Genomic DNA, 17,558 nt, shown 5'->3' with positions numbered 1-17,558 from the left:
GTCTGTCTTAAGAGGTTTTTGTCAGTAAGTGACAATTTGATTCTCTAATTTCCCTCTCATTCTGTTAACAAAAAGCGGCAGGGGTGGGAAGATGAACTGGGAGAAGGATCTGTATTACAGCCAGAATCACTGAGTTCATTGGCTGCCATTCCCCTCCTCTTTCTGTATCTTGCTTTCTCTCCCCACCTCCAAAGCAGCCAGTACTGGATCCGACTGCTTCTCTAGCCTTTCAAGTTCAGTGGCTTCTCCATTCGGTTGTTAAGCCACCATGGTGTGGTAGTTAACTATTTTTGGTGATTAATATATACTTTGGCCAAGCACGGTGGCTCACACCTATAATCCCAGCAGTTTGGGAGGCCTAGGCAGGAGGATTGCTTGAGGCCAGGAGTTTAAGGCCAGCCTGGTCAACATAACAAGACCTGGTCTCTACAAAAACTAAAAAAAATTAGCCAGGTATGGCAGTGTGCACCTGTAGTCCTAGGTACTCGGGAGGCTGAAGCAGGAGATTTACTTGATCCCAGGAGCTGTAGTTTACAGTGAGCTGTGATCATGCCACTGCATGCTAACAGTGAGACCCTATCTCAAAAAATGTGTGTGTGTGGTTTGCCCACATACTTTACTAGAAAGAGATTCCTTGAAGATTCAATGTATTCTTACTTCTGTTCCTTCAAATTAGCTCTGGAAAGGACTACAGAAAGCTTGGCTCCAATTTCTGTTTGCTTACTCAGGCCATCTAAACCTAAATAGTCTACTGAGTGTATTGCCTTAATCAAAATCAATTTTCTCCTTTTTAATTCCTTCCCCCATAATAAAAAAAAAAGTGCTGCATAGTTACTCATTAAATATTAGGTTTTTTGTTTGTTTGTTTTGTTTTGTTTTGAGATGGAGTCTCACTCTGTCACCAGACTGGAGTGCAGTGGGGATCTTGACTCACTGCAACCTCCCACTCCCTGGTTCAAGCATTTCTCCTGCCTCAGCATCCTGAGTAGCTGGGATTACAGGTGTGTGCCACCATGCCCAGCTAATTTTTGTATTTTTAGTAGAGATGGGGTTTCACCTTGTTGGCCAGGATGGTCTTGATCTCCTGACCTCATGATCCGCCTGTCTTGGCCTTCCAAAGTGCTGGGATTACAGGCGTGAGCCACCGTGCCCAGCCCTAAATATTAGTTCTTAATAGTCGCTTATTAAATATTAGCTTTTTTCTCCCATTAACTAGTCCTCTACCAAAGTTGACAATATAATATGGACAGAATTAAGCATGCCCTGGTCTGATTTGGGGAAGCAGGCTCATTGTCTAATCTACTGTCTCCAGATTTAGAGTTAAATGTCAAGGCTCATAAACTGATAAGCACACTCAAGTAACCAAAAAGATTACTTCCTGTGCAAGGGGGCACCTTGCACAGGAAGAAGAGAGAAAACTGAATAGGAGACTGTCTATCTTGCCATTTCCTGATCTTACTGAATCTAATATATTACATAGGATTGAACTGCATTCCTACTTAGAAAAAGGTGTTTAGTAAAAAGTTGTGAATTATCTGGTATTGGCTACAACTCTAGTTTTCTGTTTTCAACCAGCGCATGTGAGTGCTAAGTCTGTTGTTAAAATGTTAGGTATCTAACAAAGCCAAGATATCTTTGAGGGATAATCTAAATGTTCTGTAGAAGGTTAACAAACTTGTATAGAAGGTTATCCTCCTGCCTAAGCCTCCCACAGTGCTGACTACTGTGTGTTCATTAAGAACAGAATTCATGGCTGGGTGCAGTGGCTTATGCCTGTAATCCCAGCACTTTGAGAGGCCAAGGCAGGCTGATTGCTTGAACTCAAGAGTTTGAGACCTGCCAGGGCAACATGGCAAGACTGTCTCTACCAAAAATGTCAAAAAAGAGCCTGGTGTGTGCCTGTTGCCCCAGCTCTTGGGAGGCTGAGGTGGGAGGATTGCTTTCAAGCCCTGGGGGCAGAGGTTCCAGTGAGCTAAGATAGCGCCACTGCACTCCAGCCTGAGTGACAGATTGAGAGATCCTGTGTCCAAAAAAAAAAAAAATTCAGGAATATAATTTTACATATCTTCTGTCTCCACGCCCCTGGAAGTGATTATCAATGAGTATACAAGCCAGCACCTCATAAAATCCCAGTATACAAGCAAGCACCTCGTAAAAACCCTTAGCCTGCGTTAGAAGGAAATGTCTATTAATTAGTGGTTGTCTTTTAACTCTTAACCTTATAGGCTGGACCCTGTCCTATACCGCAAGTGCCAGGGAGATGCTTCTCGTCTTTGCCACACCCACGGTTGGAATGAGACCAGTGAATTTATGCCTCAGGGAGCTGTGTTCTCTTGTTTATACAGACACGCCTACCGCACTGAGGAACAGGGAAGGAGGGTATGCAGTGAATATCGACTTCATTTCTTCTTATTGTCATTTGGTTTTTTAATTGTTTGCTATATATTCTTCAGATTTTAGTCATCTTAGGAAAACGTGTGGGGAGAGGATTGCTGCATTTCTAGAAACTTCTTCATTCCATGAGTACACTTAGAGTTGCCCTACCATTTTCTATCATCTGATTTTATGTTTTAAACAAAGTGGGAGGGGGAAGATTTCCAGATTTTTTTTTTAATTCCCAAAATCTGAATCACAAATGGACAATTAAATTCTGCTGTCCTAACTTTATTTAGGTTTAAGAATCCGTTAGAAGCTTTTAGCCAGGCTACAAATGGCTTTTAGGCTTCTCCTCTTGGCAGCTGAACACATTCGCATTGTCTGCCCATGGACTGGTTGGAGCAGAAACCTCCATACCTCAGTCTCTTGGTATTTGTCTGCCCCAACTGCTGCCTTTTGTTGGGATGTTTGTGTGTGCTTGGCTCTCGGCAGCATCGGCTGCTTCCCGGGGTGCACTGGCATGCACTTGTTCTCCACGATGGCTTTCTCTACCTTCTGAGATGCTCCATAATCAGTCCTGCCTTTGTTCCAGAGAGTTGAGATGGTATCACTTCTCATCAATCCTTAGAAATACCCTTCTGAGCTTAATGCAAAAGCCTGGCATCCAGAATGAGGGGACTCAAAAGGAAATGGCATAGTTGCTGTACCCTAACCCAGTGTTTATACTGCTGTGTAAGAAAACGTGGGAATTTGTTATTTTTTTTTTCCATATAATGAGCCTCTCATTAATCATGGGGGCTCCCAAATCCTAGCATCTTTCTAGTCACTATAGTGACTCTTTTAAATAAGAAAGAGTTGGAGTCTGGGGTGCTAGTTTTCTTTTCTTTTTTCTTTTTAATTGAAGTGAAATTCACATAACATAAAATTAATCTTTTTTTTTTTTTTTTTTTTTGAGACAAAGTCTCACTCTGTCAGCCAGGCTGGAGTGCAATGGCGCGATCTTGGCTCACTGTAACCTCTTCCTCCCGGGTTTGAGCGAGTCTCCTGCCTCAGCCTCCCGAGTAGCTGGGATTACAGGTGCCTGCCATCACGTCTGGCTAATTGTTTTTTTGTTTTTTGTTGTTTTTTTTTTGTATTTTTAATAGAGATGGGGTTTCACCTTGTTGGCCAGGTTGGTCTTGAACTTCTGACCTCAGGTGATCCACCCACCTGGGCCTCCCAAAGGGCTTGGATTACAGGCGTGAGCCACCGTGCTTGGCCAAATTAACCTTCTTTTTTTTTTTTTTTTTTTTGAAATGGAGTTTTGCTGTTGTTGGACCAGGCTGGAGTGCAGTGGCGCGATCTTGGCTCACCACAATCTCCACCTCCCGGGTTCAACATTTATGGTGTTTTGTGGTCATCATGTCTATCTAGTTTCAAAACACTCCGTGACTCCAAAAGGAAACCCTGTGTTCATTAAACAGTTACTTTTCCTCCCTCCTGCCCCAGGTATGCTGACTTTTTATTCTTTGTTGCAAGAGGGACTAACTGTACCTGTCACTAACAGCTTTGTCATGGCCCTTGGAAAAATATTAGTTTTCACCTGCTTTACCCTCTGCTAATTCTGCATAGCTCATCTGGAAGAGTCTAGTCCTGTCTCGTCATAGCTGTTATATCTACATTTTCCTGCTTTTTCTGATTTAGGTCATTTTGAACTCATTTCTCCTGAATCAGGTATATATGCTGTCTTGAATTGGATCTGACCTTCTACTTGGTGTTCATAGACTGACAAATTAGTTTTGCTAAACAAAACAGCAAACACAAAACTTTCCAACTAACCTAGTCTGAATGAAGCCAGTTCACTTGTATCAGGATACTCTCATAAAGGAATGTTGTTTTATATATTATATTAGAAACTGCTGAATATGTGTAATTGCATTCCTAAAGATAGGGGCTTTTTGAAGCCTCCTGCACATTTTATTTATTTTTTTAATTTATTTTTTTGAGACAGAGTTTCACTCTTGTTGCCCAGGCTGGAGTGCAATGGTGCAATCTCGGCTCACCACAACCTCCACCTCCTGAGTTCAAGCGATTCTTCTGCCTCAACCTCCCGAGTAGCTGGGATTACAGGCATGTGCCACTATGCCTGGCTGATTTCATATTTTTAGTAGAGACGGAGTTTCTCCATGTTAGTCAGGCTGGTCTCAAACTCCCGACCTCAGGTGATCCACCCGCCTCAGCCTCCCAAAGTGCTGGGATTACAGGTGTGAGCCACCGCACCTGGCCACAACATTTAATTTTTATTCTGGAAGATATTTGAGGTATAAAATTTGGAAGATAAAATTCAGGGTTATTTGTTAGTTTTCTCATAACTGGTTTATCTCATATCTTTGTGTTTTTGTTTTGTTACCTTTCAAGTATTTAGCTCATTTTTTCTCTTGCAGCTCTCACGGGAGTGCCGAGCTGAAGTTCAAAGGATCCTACACCAGCGTGCCATGGACGTCAAGCTGGATCCTGCCCTCCAGGATAAGTGCCTGATTGATCTGGGAAAATGGTGCAGTGAGAAAACAGAGACTGGACAGGTAGGTGACATCGCTTTCTGTTTATCTTACAATAATGATGATGTTAATGTTTAACGTTTTATGCAGAGTACAAACACCATAAAATCTATCTCTCTTACACACATGATTTGTTGTATTATTCAACATTTTCTCTGGAAGACATTCTCAGGAAAATTTTCTCTCTGGTGTTTGTATCAGGAATAGTTGGCAGCGAGTTTGTCTTTGCATTATGGTTGTTGTATTTTGTAATTGATTATTTTTCCTCTTCCTATTGCTTCTTAAAACTTCTAGAGCCAAAGGTATGGCCTGCCTCTTCCAGGTATATAAGATTTCATGGTAGGCATTTTTGTAGTAAGCTTACTGTTGGCTCCATTTCACATCCTCTTAACGTATTTTTTTGTTGTTGTTTCTCATCTTTATTCATTTTACTCACTTTTAATTCATTGTCTCCATTAAGTCCTTTTGAGATAAGCAGGGTGTAAATCTGTGCATATGTGAGTACTGGTCTGCATGAATAGTGGGCATGCCCTAGAACAGTCCCACAAAACATTTAGAAACGGAATGTTTCTCACCTGGTTGACAAATTGAAGCTCAGAGAAGTTAAGTGTATATATTTCCTTACCTAAAATTCAGTTCATTATATAGCCTCTCCATCTAGGAAGCGGAGGGAAGGAGCAGCTCCCAAGAATTCCCTGCATGCTGTGACTGGCTCCTTAGGACTGTGTCCCAGTTTAAGGGAAAGAAGGAAAGATGCTTGACTGCCGGTTATATGGGAAGCTAGCTGTCTTCCATCTGAATGCAGGATACTCAGCAGTAGGAATAGCTGCGTGTTTAAAGCCACATAAATACTCAAGGAGTGAACTCAGGTTTCCGGGTTCCATTTGTACCAGTACAAAACCCCCTCTGGAAGTACAGTATGAAAAAGTCACACATGCAGGAATTGGACATTTTAAAGGAGAAACGTGGTTGCCTACTCAGGTCTGTTGAGCATAGGACTATCATGTTCGGCAGTCTGTTTCCTGAGCCTGCTACAATTCTGTTGGGTATATTGTTAGAAAATGCTTATAGTTGTCCAATGAAACAAGGGGTATGGTGATTTGGAATCCCAGCAAATAGTTTCCTTTAGAACCCCCAGTAAAGTAAACTTTAGAAAGCTGCACTACATTGCAGCCCATCATGGAGAAGCTAAACTTAAGAATTCTTTTTTTTTTGAGACAGAGTTCTCGGCTCACTGCAACCTCTGCCTCCCAGGTTCAAGCAATTCTCGGGCCCCAGACTCCTGAGTAGCTGGGATTACAGGCACCTGCCACCACACCCACTTGAGTTTTTGTGTTTTAGTAGAGACAGGGTTTCACCATGTTGCCCAGGCTGGTCTCTAACTCCTGAGCTCAGGCAATCCACCCGTCTCGGCCTCCCAAAGTGCTAGGATTACAGGTGTGAGCCACTGCGACCAGCCAGGATTCTATTAATAGGATCTTTCTTTTAGCCATTTATTTTACTCCCAAAAGTTTGGTGTATTTTCCTTTAGCTTTTCTTTTTCTTCTTCTTCCATTCTGGCTGTTGTGTAATTCCTTCAACTCTTCTCTTCCCTTAACATTCTAATTCTGAAACAGAGAGATTCTTGCTTAATAGTAAGTTAAACTTGATCCTTTAAACAGCGCACTTTGCTGAGAAATAGCTGTTGATACGCTTTGTGAAAGTGAGCTGATATTATACTTGAAACCTCTAAACCTGTAAACCTCTAGAAGGCATAGTAATAGACTAATGCTACGGGCAGCTCCAGTTTGGTTTCCAAAGCCCAGACAAGATAGCGTTTAGCTACCCAAACCCTAGTGTGTTCACTTGTTTTTCTTCAGAGGACCCTTTTGACGTATACTGGAGTTAGAATCCCAGATCTGACTTGGAGGAGCTATCAGTTCTATCCTGTGTTCCAGACCCCTGGTCCCCAATTACTTTGCCAATAAAGAGTCTTAAAATAATCTGTGTTCTTCACTGTGAATTTGTCTGATGACCATTATTAAAGTGCATATTTAAAATGCGAGGTGACAAATTATCAAAGCACAGATTAAAAATGGAATCAAGGCCTGATAAGGCTTTTAGACTTTGGGGACAATTGAAGATTGATTCTCCTTGCACTTGTAGATTTGGCCTTCTGAGGGATTTGCATGGCTTTTTGTTTTGTTTTGTTTTGTTTTGTTTTGTTTTGTTTTGAGACTTGCTGCCCAGGCTGGAGTGCAGTGGCACGATTTTGGCTTACTGCAGCCTCCACCTCTTGGATTCAAGCGATTCTCCTGCCTTAGTCTCCTGAGTAGCTGGGATTACAGGCGCTTGCCACCACACCTGGCTAATTTTTGTATTTTTAGTAGGGAGGGGGTTTTGCCATGTTGGCCAGGCTTGTCTCGAACTCCTGACCCCAAGTGATCCACCCACTTCAGCCTCCCAAAGTGCTGGGATCACAGGCGTGAGCCACCGTCCCCAGCCTTTGCATGGCTCTTGTACCCAGTTGGCCCTCATAACCAACCTGCTACATCAAGTAATTACCTTTTCAACAATCTCAGTCTGGGGAATTAAGCAAAACTTTTGTGTCTTGTTCAGTGAGGTAGTTTTAAAAAGAAGAGAAAGGAGGACCACTGAAAAGGGGAGTGTCATGACACTGATATCCCCTTCCCTTGTTCGTGTATGTGACTGATAAATGCCAGTGGCTTGCCTTTATATTTGCAGGAGCTGGAGTGCCTCCAGGACCATCTGGATGACTTGGTGGTGGAGTGTAGAGATATAGTTGGCAACCTCACTGAGTTAGAATCAGAGGTAAGTGGTATGCAGCTTACTCATTAGAGGAGAGTGGCTGCCAGCATCCTGGCCTTTGTCGTTTGGTTCTTCTGTTTCTAGACTCCTGAGAGTGCAGATTCTCTGTCAATCAAAAGAAACCTGATCAGATTCTCCATATTAGCTTTATAAAGTAGTATATTGTGTTGTTTTGTGAGCCCGTTCCCTCGTTTCTCTAGAACAACACTCTATATAGCCCTTTGGTTTTCTTCATAAATTAGATTTATCATAGTCATTACACTTGCCTCTGTTTCCCCCTTAAGATAGCAGCTGTGTGGTGGTGGCTCACGCCTGTAATCCCAGCACTTTGGGAGGCCGAGGCGGGCGGATCACAAGGTCAAGAGATTGAGATCATCCTGGCCAACATGGTGAAACCCCGTCTCTACTAAAAATATAAAATTTAGCTGGGCATGGTGGCACACACCTGTAGTGCCAGGTACTTGGGAGGCCGAGGCAGGAGAATCACTTGAACCCGGGAGGGGGAGCTTGCAGTGAGCCGAGATTGTGTCATTGCACTCCCGCCTGGGCCACAGAGCCAGACTCTGTCTCTACAAAAAAAGAAAAAAAAAGGGATTAGAAACCCTCATAAAGCACTGGGATGTTATTTAGAAATACAGAGGAGGGCAGCTAAAAATGTTAAAAGTTATTTTGTGGGGCCAGAAATCAGAGAAGTGGGGAACTATCATTTTGTCTTAAACCTTTTAGTACTCTATTTGAATTGTCAAAATTGGCATTACGTAAAATTACATTTCTCAACCAGTTCTTTTTTGCTTTTTAGTTTTCAGAAGTTCATTGCCTTCTCTCATTTTGTCATCTCCTCTCACATTCTTATTGTCATCATGGACTTGTAAGAGCAGTCTGAGTGTATAGCTCTTTAAAGGAAGGTGTTTTTTCATGAGCTAGTGTTGCATGCGTTTCTCTGTTTAAAGGCATTATTAGTATGTGTTCCCCAGAAACAGTGGTTTGGCATCTGCTTTGAGGGCAGTGCTGTGGCTTATGAGCTTATAAACTGAAGATGGATATCAGTTACCCCTGTTTTCATTTTGAACTGCTTAGCATTTTGGGAAAATCTCCAAAGGCTTTGCATACTCTAATGTTCTTGCCACATGGGTTTTTACCTTACTTTTCTTAATTCTGCCTTCTCATTTGTTCAGGCCGAAAGGGAATATGCCTCTAAAAATTTGCCTTTCAAAGTATAACAGAGGAGCAGTTCTATATTTATTCTGGGGCTATCTACTTCAAATACTAGAATCGTTTCCAAAAGTATATATTAGATTATTTGCCCATCAGATATTACTGATTCAGAAAGAGAAACTGCTCCTCCTCCACCTCAGCTGTTTCTAAAGCAGAAGCATTAATATATTTAATCTTCTACAGGATATTCAAATAGAAGCCTTGCTGATGAGAGCCTGTGAGCCCATAATTCAGAACTTTTGCCACGTAAGTGATGTCTGGAGGGGCAAGGGTTAAAAACAGAAACAAATTCACAGGGACTCTGCCCTAAGTATCTCGGACTCATCTCTGTCTTCAGCATGTATTACTCTTGAGTGTTAGCCAGCTTTGACAAGTTAAAATTAAAAATGTAAACAGGCCGGGTATGGTGGCCAATACCTGTAATCCCAGCACTTTGAAGCCAAGGAGGGCGGATCACTTGAGCCCAGGGTTTCAAGACTGGCCTGGGCAACTTGGCAAAACTCTGTCTCTACAAAAAATAGAAAAAATTAGCTGGGCGTGGTGGTACACACCTGTAGTTCCAGTTACCCAGGGAGTAGAGGTGGGAGGATCACTTGAGCTCAGGAGGTCGAGGCTACAGTGAGCTGTGATTGTGCCACTGCACTCCAGTCTGGGCAACAGAGTGAGACCCTGTCTGAAAGAAAAAAGAAAAAGTAAACAAGATCAAGAGAGAGGTGCCACCATCCTGCAACCTGTGTTTGATTAACTTTTGTGGGTAAAAGCAGGTTTGTGGCTAGCAGCACTTACTGAGTTGCCCTTTTTAAGAAGAGATGGAACAGAGAAGCCCCCATTAGTGTGGCAGGGTTGATTCCAGTACATCAGCCTAGGAATTGTTAGCATCAGCCCAGGAATTGTTAGCAGTAATAGTGGCTTCTCCTTCCAACTGTCTCCTAGTACCTCAATATTGAGTGAATTCTGATTATTTCTTACTCATTTACTGAACTACTTAAATTGTGGGAGTGAAACGTACCCAGGAACCTTTAGGATCTGACAGTTGGGAGGCTATGTTAGATATTATCCCAAAAGCCAGCTGCTTTTGGGAAAGTGAAAAAAAAAAGCATATATTCTTGTCTCATTCAGAACACAGTGCTGTGTCAGTTTTATGCCACTGAATGTATACCATTGTGATTCCTCACACTTATTTTGATTACGATTTATAGTGTGTCTTTTTTTTGTGAGGGCTTCTAGAATCAACCCTGCTTGCGTTTATTTCAGACTGGGGCTACAAGTTTTGTTCTTTAATTGTTACCAATGAAGTGTAAATGCATGCTGTCTTCCCCAGGATGTGGCAGATAACCAGATAGACTCTGGGGACCTAATGGAGTGTCTGATACAGAACAAACACCAGAAGGACATGAATGAGAAGTGTGCCATCGGAGTCACCCACTTCCAGCTGGTCAGTGACACCTGGCTGCCGATTTCCTATCATAGCTGCCTGGATGGTGACTGAATCCTTTACTTTTTTGGAACATCAGAGCACCTCTGATGTTCTGTTAAAAATTTTTTTCCAGCCAGGCACGGTGGCTCATGCCTGTAATCCCAGCACTTTGGGAGGCTGAGGTGGGTGGATCACTTAAGGCCAGGAGTTCGAGACCAATCTGTGCAACATGGTGAAACTCCATCTCTACTGAAAATACAAAATTAGCCACGCATGGTGGCATGCACCTGTAATCCCAGCTGTTTGAAAGGCTGAGGCAGGAGAATTGCTTGAACCTGGGAGGCGGAGGTTGTAGTGAGCTGAGATCACTGCAGTCCAACCTGGGCAACAGAGCAAGCTTCCATCTCAACAGCAACAACAAAAAAATCATTTTTTCCAGCCAGGCGTGGTTGGCTCATGCCTGTAATTTCAGCACTTTGGGAGGCTGAGGCAGGCTGATCACCTGAGGTCAGGAACTCGAGACCAGCCTGGCCAACATGGTGAAACCCCGTCTCTACAAAAAATACAAAATTAGCCAGGCATGATGGTGGGTGCCTGTAATCCCAGCTACTCAGGAGGCTGAGACAGGAGAATCGCTTGAACCCGGGAAGCAGAGGTTGCAGTGAGCTGAGATCGCGTGACTGCACTCCAGCCTGGATGACAAGAGAGAGGCTCTGTTTAAAAAAAAAAAAAATTTTTTTTTCTTCAAATATATGTCCTATTTTTATTTAGGATACATGGAAGGAAGGAGGGAGGGAGGGAGGGAGGCCTGTTGTCAGGGGAGTACTGGAGAGATGAGCAGGTCGTGATGTCTCAGGTGTGGGGCAGGCCATGCAGTGTCTTGTGAGAGCTGTATGAAAAAGTGCCCCCTACCACTACTGACCACAAGCTGCCACCAAACTTCTGACTTACTTTCTCTTCACCTTTCAGGTGCAGATGAAGGATTTTCGGTTTTCTTACAAGTTTAAAATGGCCTGCAAGGAGGACGTGTTGAAGCTTTGCCCGAACATAAAAAAGAAGTATGTAGCTTGTAGTTGTTTCATTCCACCTTCCCGAAGTCCCTCTTAGCTCCAGGATGAGTATGCAAGATGTCAGGCAGCCCTGCTGCTGCCTGGTGGGGTTAGCCCTGGAGGCCTCCTGCATCTCTCCTTTGATAGCATGACAAACACTCGGACTGTCTGCACAGAGCATCTGGCGATGGTAGTTCTCACCTGGAGGTCCCATTGGCTAAAGGAGCATTTTTAATTTTTAATTTTTCCGGTTAAGCCATCTAACTGATGAAGTAGGGCTGGATTGTGTACTTAGAGAAGCAGGGTGCAGTGTGAGTGAAAGAGGTGAACTGACTTCTTCCGTGCATCGTCCCGTTATGTCATCTCGTCTAAGATGGAGCAGTTTTTGTATTGGGTTAGACATTTAGTGAAGAAACAGAATCTTTATTCATTTAAGAATTAAGTCTTGGGCCGGGCGCGGTGGCTCAAGCCTGTAATCCCAGCACTTTGGGAGGCTGAGACGGGCGGATCATGAGGTCAGGAGATCGAGACCATCCTGGCTAACACGGTGAAACCCCATCTCTACTAAAAAAATACAAAAAAACTAGCCAGGCGAGGTGGCGGGCGCCTGTAGTCCCAGCTACTCGGGAGGCTGAAGCAGGAGAATGGCGTGAACCCAGGAGGCGGAGCTTGCAGTGAGCTGAGATCCCGCCACTGCACTCCAGCCTGGGCAACAGAGCAAGACTCCATCTCAAAAAAAAAAAAAAAGAAAGAAAGAATTAAGTGTTAATGAGGAAACTGATAGGCTTTTTCAGCGTGGTTGCCCGAATTCTTCCATGTTGCTCTTTGAAAGGGACATTTCTAGAACACTTGCCCTCATATAACCAAATTCCCAGTTTTCTCAGGTTTCTCTACCTTTCAGGAGTGAGTTTCACAGTAGATCAAAGGTACAGTCCTAGAGTTAAGAGCAGCATTCCTCTGTGGTCACATGTTTTTAACACACATGTTGAACTGTCCTTGCACACATGTGCCCTGTCTGGCTTCCCCTTCCGTCAGGAATGTAGTCAGTCTTCATGCTGCTGCCTGCCTTTCATGACACCCACAGTCAAATTGCAGCTTTTAGCACCCTCGAAAAAAAAAAAAACAGTGAGCCTTACAGGAAAGACATTCCCCAGAAGGGCATCTTGAATTTTGAATGGTATGACCACCACCCCCCACAGCCTGGCTCTCAGGCCATCTGCCCTCGTGAGGCTCCAGCCAGCCTGAAGCTTCTCCTTTCACCTGCAGGGTGGACGTGGTGATCTGCCTGAGCACGACCGTGCGCAACGACACTCTGCAGGAAGCCAAGGAGCACAGGGTGTCCCTGAAGTGCCGCAGGCAGCTCCGCGTGGAGGAGCTGGAGATGGTAATGCCTCCCAGCCTCTGCTCCCAGAAACCACAGTGGGTCAGGGCTTGGAAAGCTGGGGAGAGGCTAGGGCAAAGGGGAGGCATTTTATCCACTACTGTGATGGTTAAGACTTGAATTCCTGTGCAAAAGTTTTACCATACGACCATTAGCTTCCTGTGTCATTCTTTTGATTTTGAATGATAAAACCTTTCTTCCCACATATAACTGGAAGTCCAGCTATAAGGCAGGCTCCAACTAAGCATGTGATCCAATAACTGGATCAGTAATGTCCTCAGGGGCTGGGCGCGGTGGCTCATGCAGGTAATCCAAGCACTTTGGGAGGCCGAGGCAGGTGGATCGCTTGAGGTCAGCAGTTCAAAATCAGCCTGGCCAACGTGATGAAACCCTGCCTGTACTAAAAGAGACAGGCCAGCGAGGTGGCTTATGCCTGTAATCCCAGCACTTTGGGAGGCCGATGTCATCGAATCACTTGAGGTCAGGAGTTCAAGACCAGCCTGGCCAACATGGCGAAATCCCATCTCTACTAAAAATACAAAACTCAGCCAGCTATGGTGGCACATACCTGTAATCCCAGCTACTTGGAAGACTGAGGCAGGAGAATCTCTTAAACCCGGGAGATGGAGATTGCAGTGAGCCGAGATGGTGCCACTGCACTCCAGCCTGGGTGACAGAGCGAGATTCTGTCTCAGAAAAAACCAGAGAGACTTATTTCAAGCTGAAAGATTTGGTTCCCTAACTTTGAGCCTAGCTCTTTCATTAAAGTAATAATAAAAGTAGAACTCTACATTTATTGATGGTTTTGACTTTCCAAAGTGATTTTCACATCTCAGCAGTCCTGTGAAGGACTAGATCAGGTGTTTCAGGGTAGACTTGGCATTCTATTTTGCAAAGAAGGTCCAAGGCCATGTAGCTAGTTGGTGACAGAATTGAAAGTAAAGCCTGATTCTCTTGCTGCAAGACCACTTTGCTGTGTAGAAGCCAGAGTCACTAGACAAGATGCAGTCAACAAATAAGTCTATAGAACATTTGACATCTCCAGCTTAAATCAGACTCACCTTTCCATGCTGGCTCCCTCATGTAGACGGAGGACATCCGCCTGGAGCCAGACTTATATGAAGCCTGCAAGAGTGACATCAAAAACTACTGTTCCACTGTGCAATATGGCAATGCTCAGGTAACTTTTTGCTTTTCTTTTTTAATTGTAAAAGTAATGTGAAGGTAACATCTAATCTTTTCTCAAAAGCTGGTGCCCATAAGAAGGTAACATTTTAGTCATTATTTTTTGCTGGTGAGACAGGACCCATCTCATCCCTTCCAACCTAATCATCCCTTCTTAAGCTACATCAGGCTGCCTTTCCCTGAGTTCTTCACCTGCACTCCTCACTAATTCATTTTCTTCCCTCTTTCAGGTTACCTCATTCTTCCCTACCTTGTCTGCCTGGTAAACTCCTAATGATCCTTCACATGCCTCCTCCTCTGTAGCATTCTCAATGCTCTGCACCTCCAAAATTAACTGTTTCTTCACTGTGTTCCCATTGCGCAGGTCTTAACTAGACGTCACATCAGAATCACCTAGGATACTTTTTTTTTAAAATACACAGAAACAGGACCCTATCCAGAATTACCAGGAGTGAAGTACAAACAAGTGATTTTTTAAAAAATGTTCTCCTTACTACTCGGCTACCTCTTCTAGTTAAGGGCATTGCCATAGGGCTTCATCCTTTGAGATAATTTCTTCATCGTCCTCTTGTATCATACTATTGCTGGTGCAAAATCTGATGTCAGTCTGAGTCTCATTGCTTTGTGGTTAATCTATTTCTGATAGGTTTTAGAGTCTTCTCTTTATCTGTAATGGTCTGTAATTTCAGTGTGATGTGATTAGGTATGGTTTTTGTTTTGTGTGTGTTTCCGGTTGGCTCTTTCAGTCTCACGATCTGTGTCTTCCTTCAGTTCTGGGACATTTTCAATCATTGCTCTTTCACATATTGCTTTCCCTTTCCTTCCTTCTGGAACTCCTGTTAGACAATTGGAGCATCTGAGTCCATCTTCCATGTCTCTTTAATTTTTTCTTTGGTACTTTTCATTTCTTTGTAGTACATTTTAGGTAACTCCTCAGTTCTCTTTCCCAGCATATAATTTATTCTTCAGCTCTGTCCATTCTACTCTAGAGAGGCCACCAGTCAAGTTTTGTTTTTCATTTCCTAGCTTTCTCATTGCTTCTTTTCATAACTACCTGTTCTTGATTCTTATTTACTGTTGTCTTCTGTGTTGTTCTGAGGATTTTTAATGTATTTTAAAATTCTGTTTTGATTGCTGTATTATCCCTTGCCCTCAGTTTTTGACTCCTTAGTTCATTTTATTTATCATCTTTCTTATGATATTAGTGTTCCTCAACTAGTTAGTGATTATTGGCCATGCCTTGAGGATTTCCCAGAAGTCTTACGGCTTCCTACTATAGCCCCAGCTGCTGCACCTTCCCATCTGCTTTCCTTCTTTTCATGATATCTAAAGGTTTAGGGAAGGGAAGATTTCAGGATATACTTAATTCACTGCCTTAAAATTCATCTCCTGACACTTTATGCTTTTGTATTTTGAGTGATAGCTCATCTTTTTTTAATCATAGTTACTTGTTTACATAAGTTTGCTATGTGCAACTGTGATTTTATCAGGCTGAGAATTGGGTCTGATTCATATCTAGCATCCAGTAGTCTTTCTCAAGTGGTAAATAGTGGATTGAATTGAACCTCCTGGTTTGTGCCCACTGTCTAGTTGGAGCTGTTGGCTCCGGGAAAATGCAGAGAGCCTATTGTGTGCTCCAGAGGGAATCTGGACAAGGAGCAGCTCTGGAAGGCAGAAGAAACCGGAAATCCTGGGTGTGTTTCTTTTCCATTAGAGTCCAGCACAGCCTGCCAGTCATCCTGAGTTTTTATCTAGTTGGATTTGCTGTCAGCTGTAAGGTTGTAAATCCTTGTCTTTGGTGAGGGAATCCTGATTCCTATTGCCTGGGAATGAGAAATGGATAGAGAAATGGGAGGCACACTGGAACTGAATACTTAATTAGAACACATGGATGAGCAGTCCCTGACATCTCTTAACTTGACTGTAACTCTTTTGCCATAGATTATTGAATGTCTGAAAGAAAACAAGAAGCAGCTAAGCACCCGCTGCCACCAGAAAGTATTTAAGCTGCAGGAGACAGAGATGATGGACCCAGAGCTAGACTACACCCTCATGAGGGTCTGCAAGCAGATGATAAAGGTGAGGGGCTGACACCAAAAGCCGGGCACGGGTGAACAGCAAAACAACAAAGCACAAGCAATGGCAGCAACTTCCTCAGGCTCAGCTTTCTCAAAGCGTGGTCCCTAGATGAGCAGCAGCAGCACCCCCTGGGAGCCTGTGGGTTCCTGGGCCCCTCTCCAGATCTGCTGAATCAGAAACTCTCGGATTAGAGCACGAAACCCGTCTTAACAGCCTCCCCAGGGGATTCTGATGCAGGCTCAAGTTTGGAAACCACAGAGCTGGGATAACTGACCTCACTTTGACCTGAAGCATAAGTAAATGGATGTGCAATAAATAAATGATTGGTTTTGAGGACAGTTAATGGTAGCTATACTGAGAAAGTCACTATCTAGTGTCCTGATCATCCATCTGCCACTTTCAGAAGATTTTTCTGTTCTACGGGTTGTTTTGCTTCATTCTCTCCTCCAGCAGATGTTCCCTGCAGCAGGGCTGACCTAAGTACCTAGATGTCCATTCCTTGATCTCGCCACACGTACACTAAACTCAAGGTTGACCGGGCACGGTGGTTCACACCTGTAATCCCAGCACTTTCAGAGGCTGAGGCAAGAGGATCACCTGAGGTCAGGAGTTCGAGACCAGCCTGGCCAACATGGTGAAACCCCATCTCTACTAAAAATACAAAAACTAGCCGGGTGTGGTGGCTCATGCCTGTAGTCCCAGCTACTCAGGAGGCTGAGGCAGGAGAATCACTCGAACCCAGGCGGAGGCTATAGTGAGCCAGATCACACCACTGCACTCCAGCCTGAGCGACAGAGCAAGACTCTGTCTCAAAAAAGAAAAAAAATATTTTTTTAAAAAGCTTAAACTAAAGGTTCTAGCTCCTTTATTTCAGCTTTCCTTTAAAATAAAATGCTGCTCTTTACACTATCAAATAAATTCCAGAGAGAATTTTGAAAGTTACAGTGTAAGTCTTTTTAATTGGCCTGATGAAATTGAGTCATATGTAGAAATGGAAATGTCAGGCTCTGATCTGAAAGAGCTTTGGAAAATTTTCTAAAAGTCAGTGAGCAATCCATGTCTCCATAACAAGATGTCAGCAGATTATAATCACACACTTTAGAGAACTAGAAACAGAACTAGGAAGAGAGGCTCGATGCTCAAGTGTCTCAAGCAGAGTGTATCAGACACTGTGACACTTGAAGACATGTGGATTAGCAGAACAGAGATGGAGTTTATTACTAGTCCAAAACTGATCCCTGACTTAAAAGACAACAGTAAGTGTACAGTACAGGACCCTAGCCCTTTACTGCTTGGTAGGATTATAGCCCTTTAGTTAAGATGAACCAAATGGGTCCTTACCTCACATCCTTGTTCACATTGGTTAGTGGAGAATTCCTAGGTTTTCCCACTGGAGTTGGGTAGATAGGGCTTGAGGGCTGCACAGCCACCTGGTACAGTGTTACATTCATGCTTAAACAATAAGTAAGTTCCTGAGATGCCATCTAACTTTACATTACCCACTAGATAGG

The 17,558-nt window shown here is 43.5% G+C and overlaps 1 protein-coding gene across 1 annotated transcript in view; it reads left to right on the top strand.

The window, feature by feature from the left end:
- The window catches only part of GLG1 (golgi glycoprotein 1), a 159,253-nt gene that overhangs the window by 123,992 nt on the left and 17,703 nt on the right, over positions 1–17,558 (top strand). The window contains exons 11-19 of the mRNA XM_073015573.1: positions 2,226–2,379; positions 4,800–4,937; positions 7,638–7,724; positions 9,120–9,182; positions 10,258–10,371; positions 11,323–11,411; positions 12,669–12,786; positions 13,871–13,963; positions 15,910–16,047. Coding sequence (XP_072871674.1) covers positions 2,226–2,379; positions 4,800–4,937; positions 7,638–7,724; positions 9,120–9,182; positions 10,258–10,371; positions 11,323–11,411; positions 12,669–12,786; positions 13,871–13,963; positions 15,910–16,047 — 994 coding nt within the window. The remainder of the gene's footprint in view (positions 1–2,225; positions 2,380–4,799; positions 4,938–7,637; positions 7,725–9,119; positions 9,183–10,257; positions 10,372–11,322; positions 11,412–12,668; positions 12,787–13,870; positions 13,964–15,909; positions 16,048–17,558) is intronic.

This window comes from Chlorocebus sabaeus, chromosome 5 (genome assembly GCF_047675955.1).
Source record: "Chlorocebus sabaeus isolate Y175 chromosome 5, mChlSab1.0.hap1, whole genome shotgun sequence".
NCBI classification, from domain to species: Eukaryota; Metazoa; Chordata; class Mammalia; order Primates; family Cercopithecidae; genus Chlorocebus; species Chlorocebus sabaeus.
Note: the sequence above shows the minus strand (reverse complement) of the source record. Positions and strands in the feature narration are given on the sequence as shown.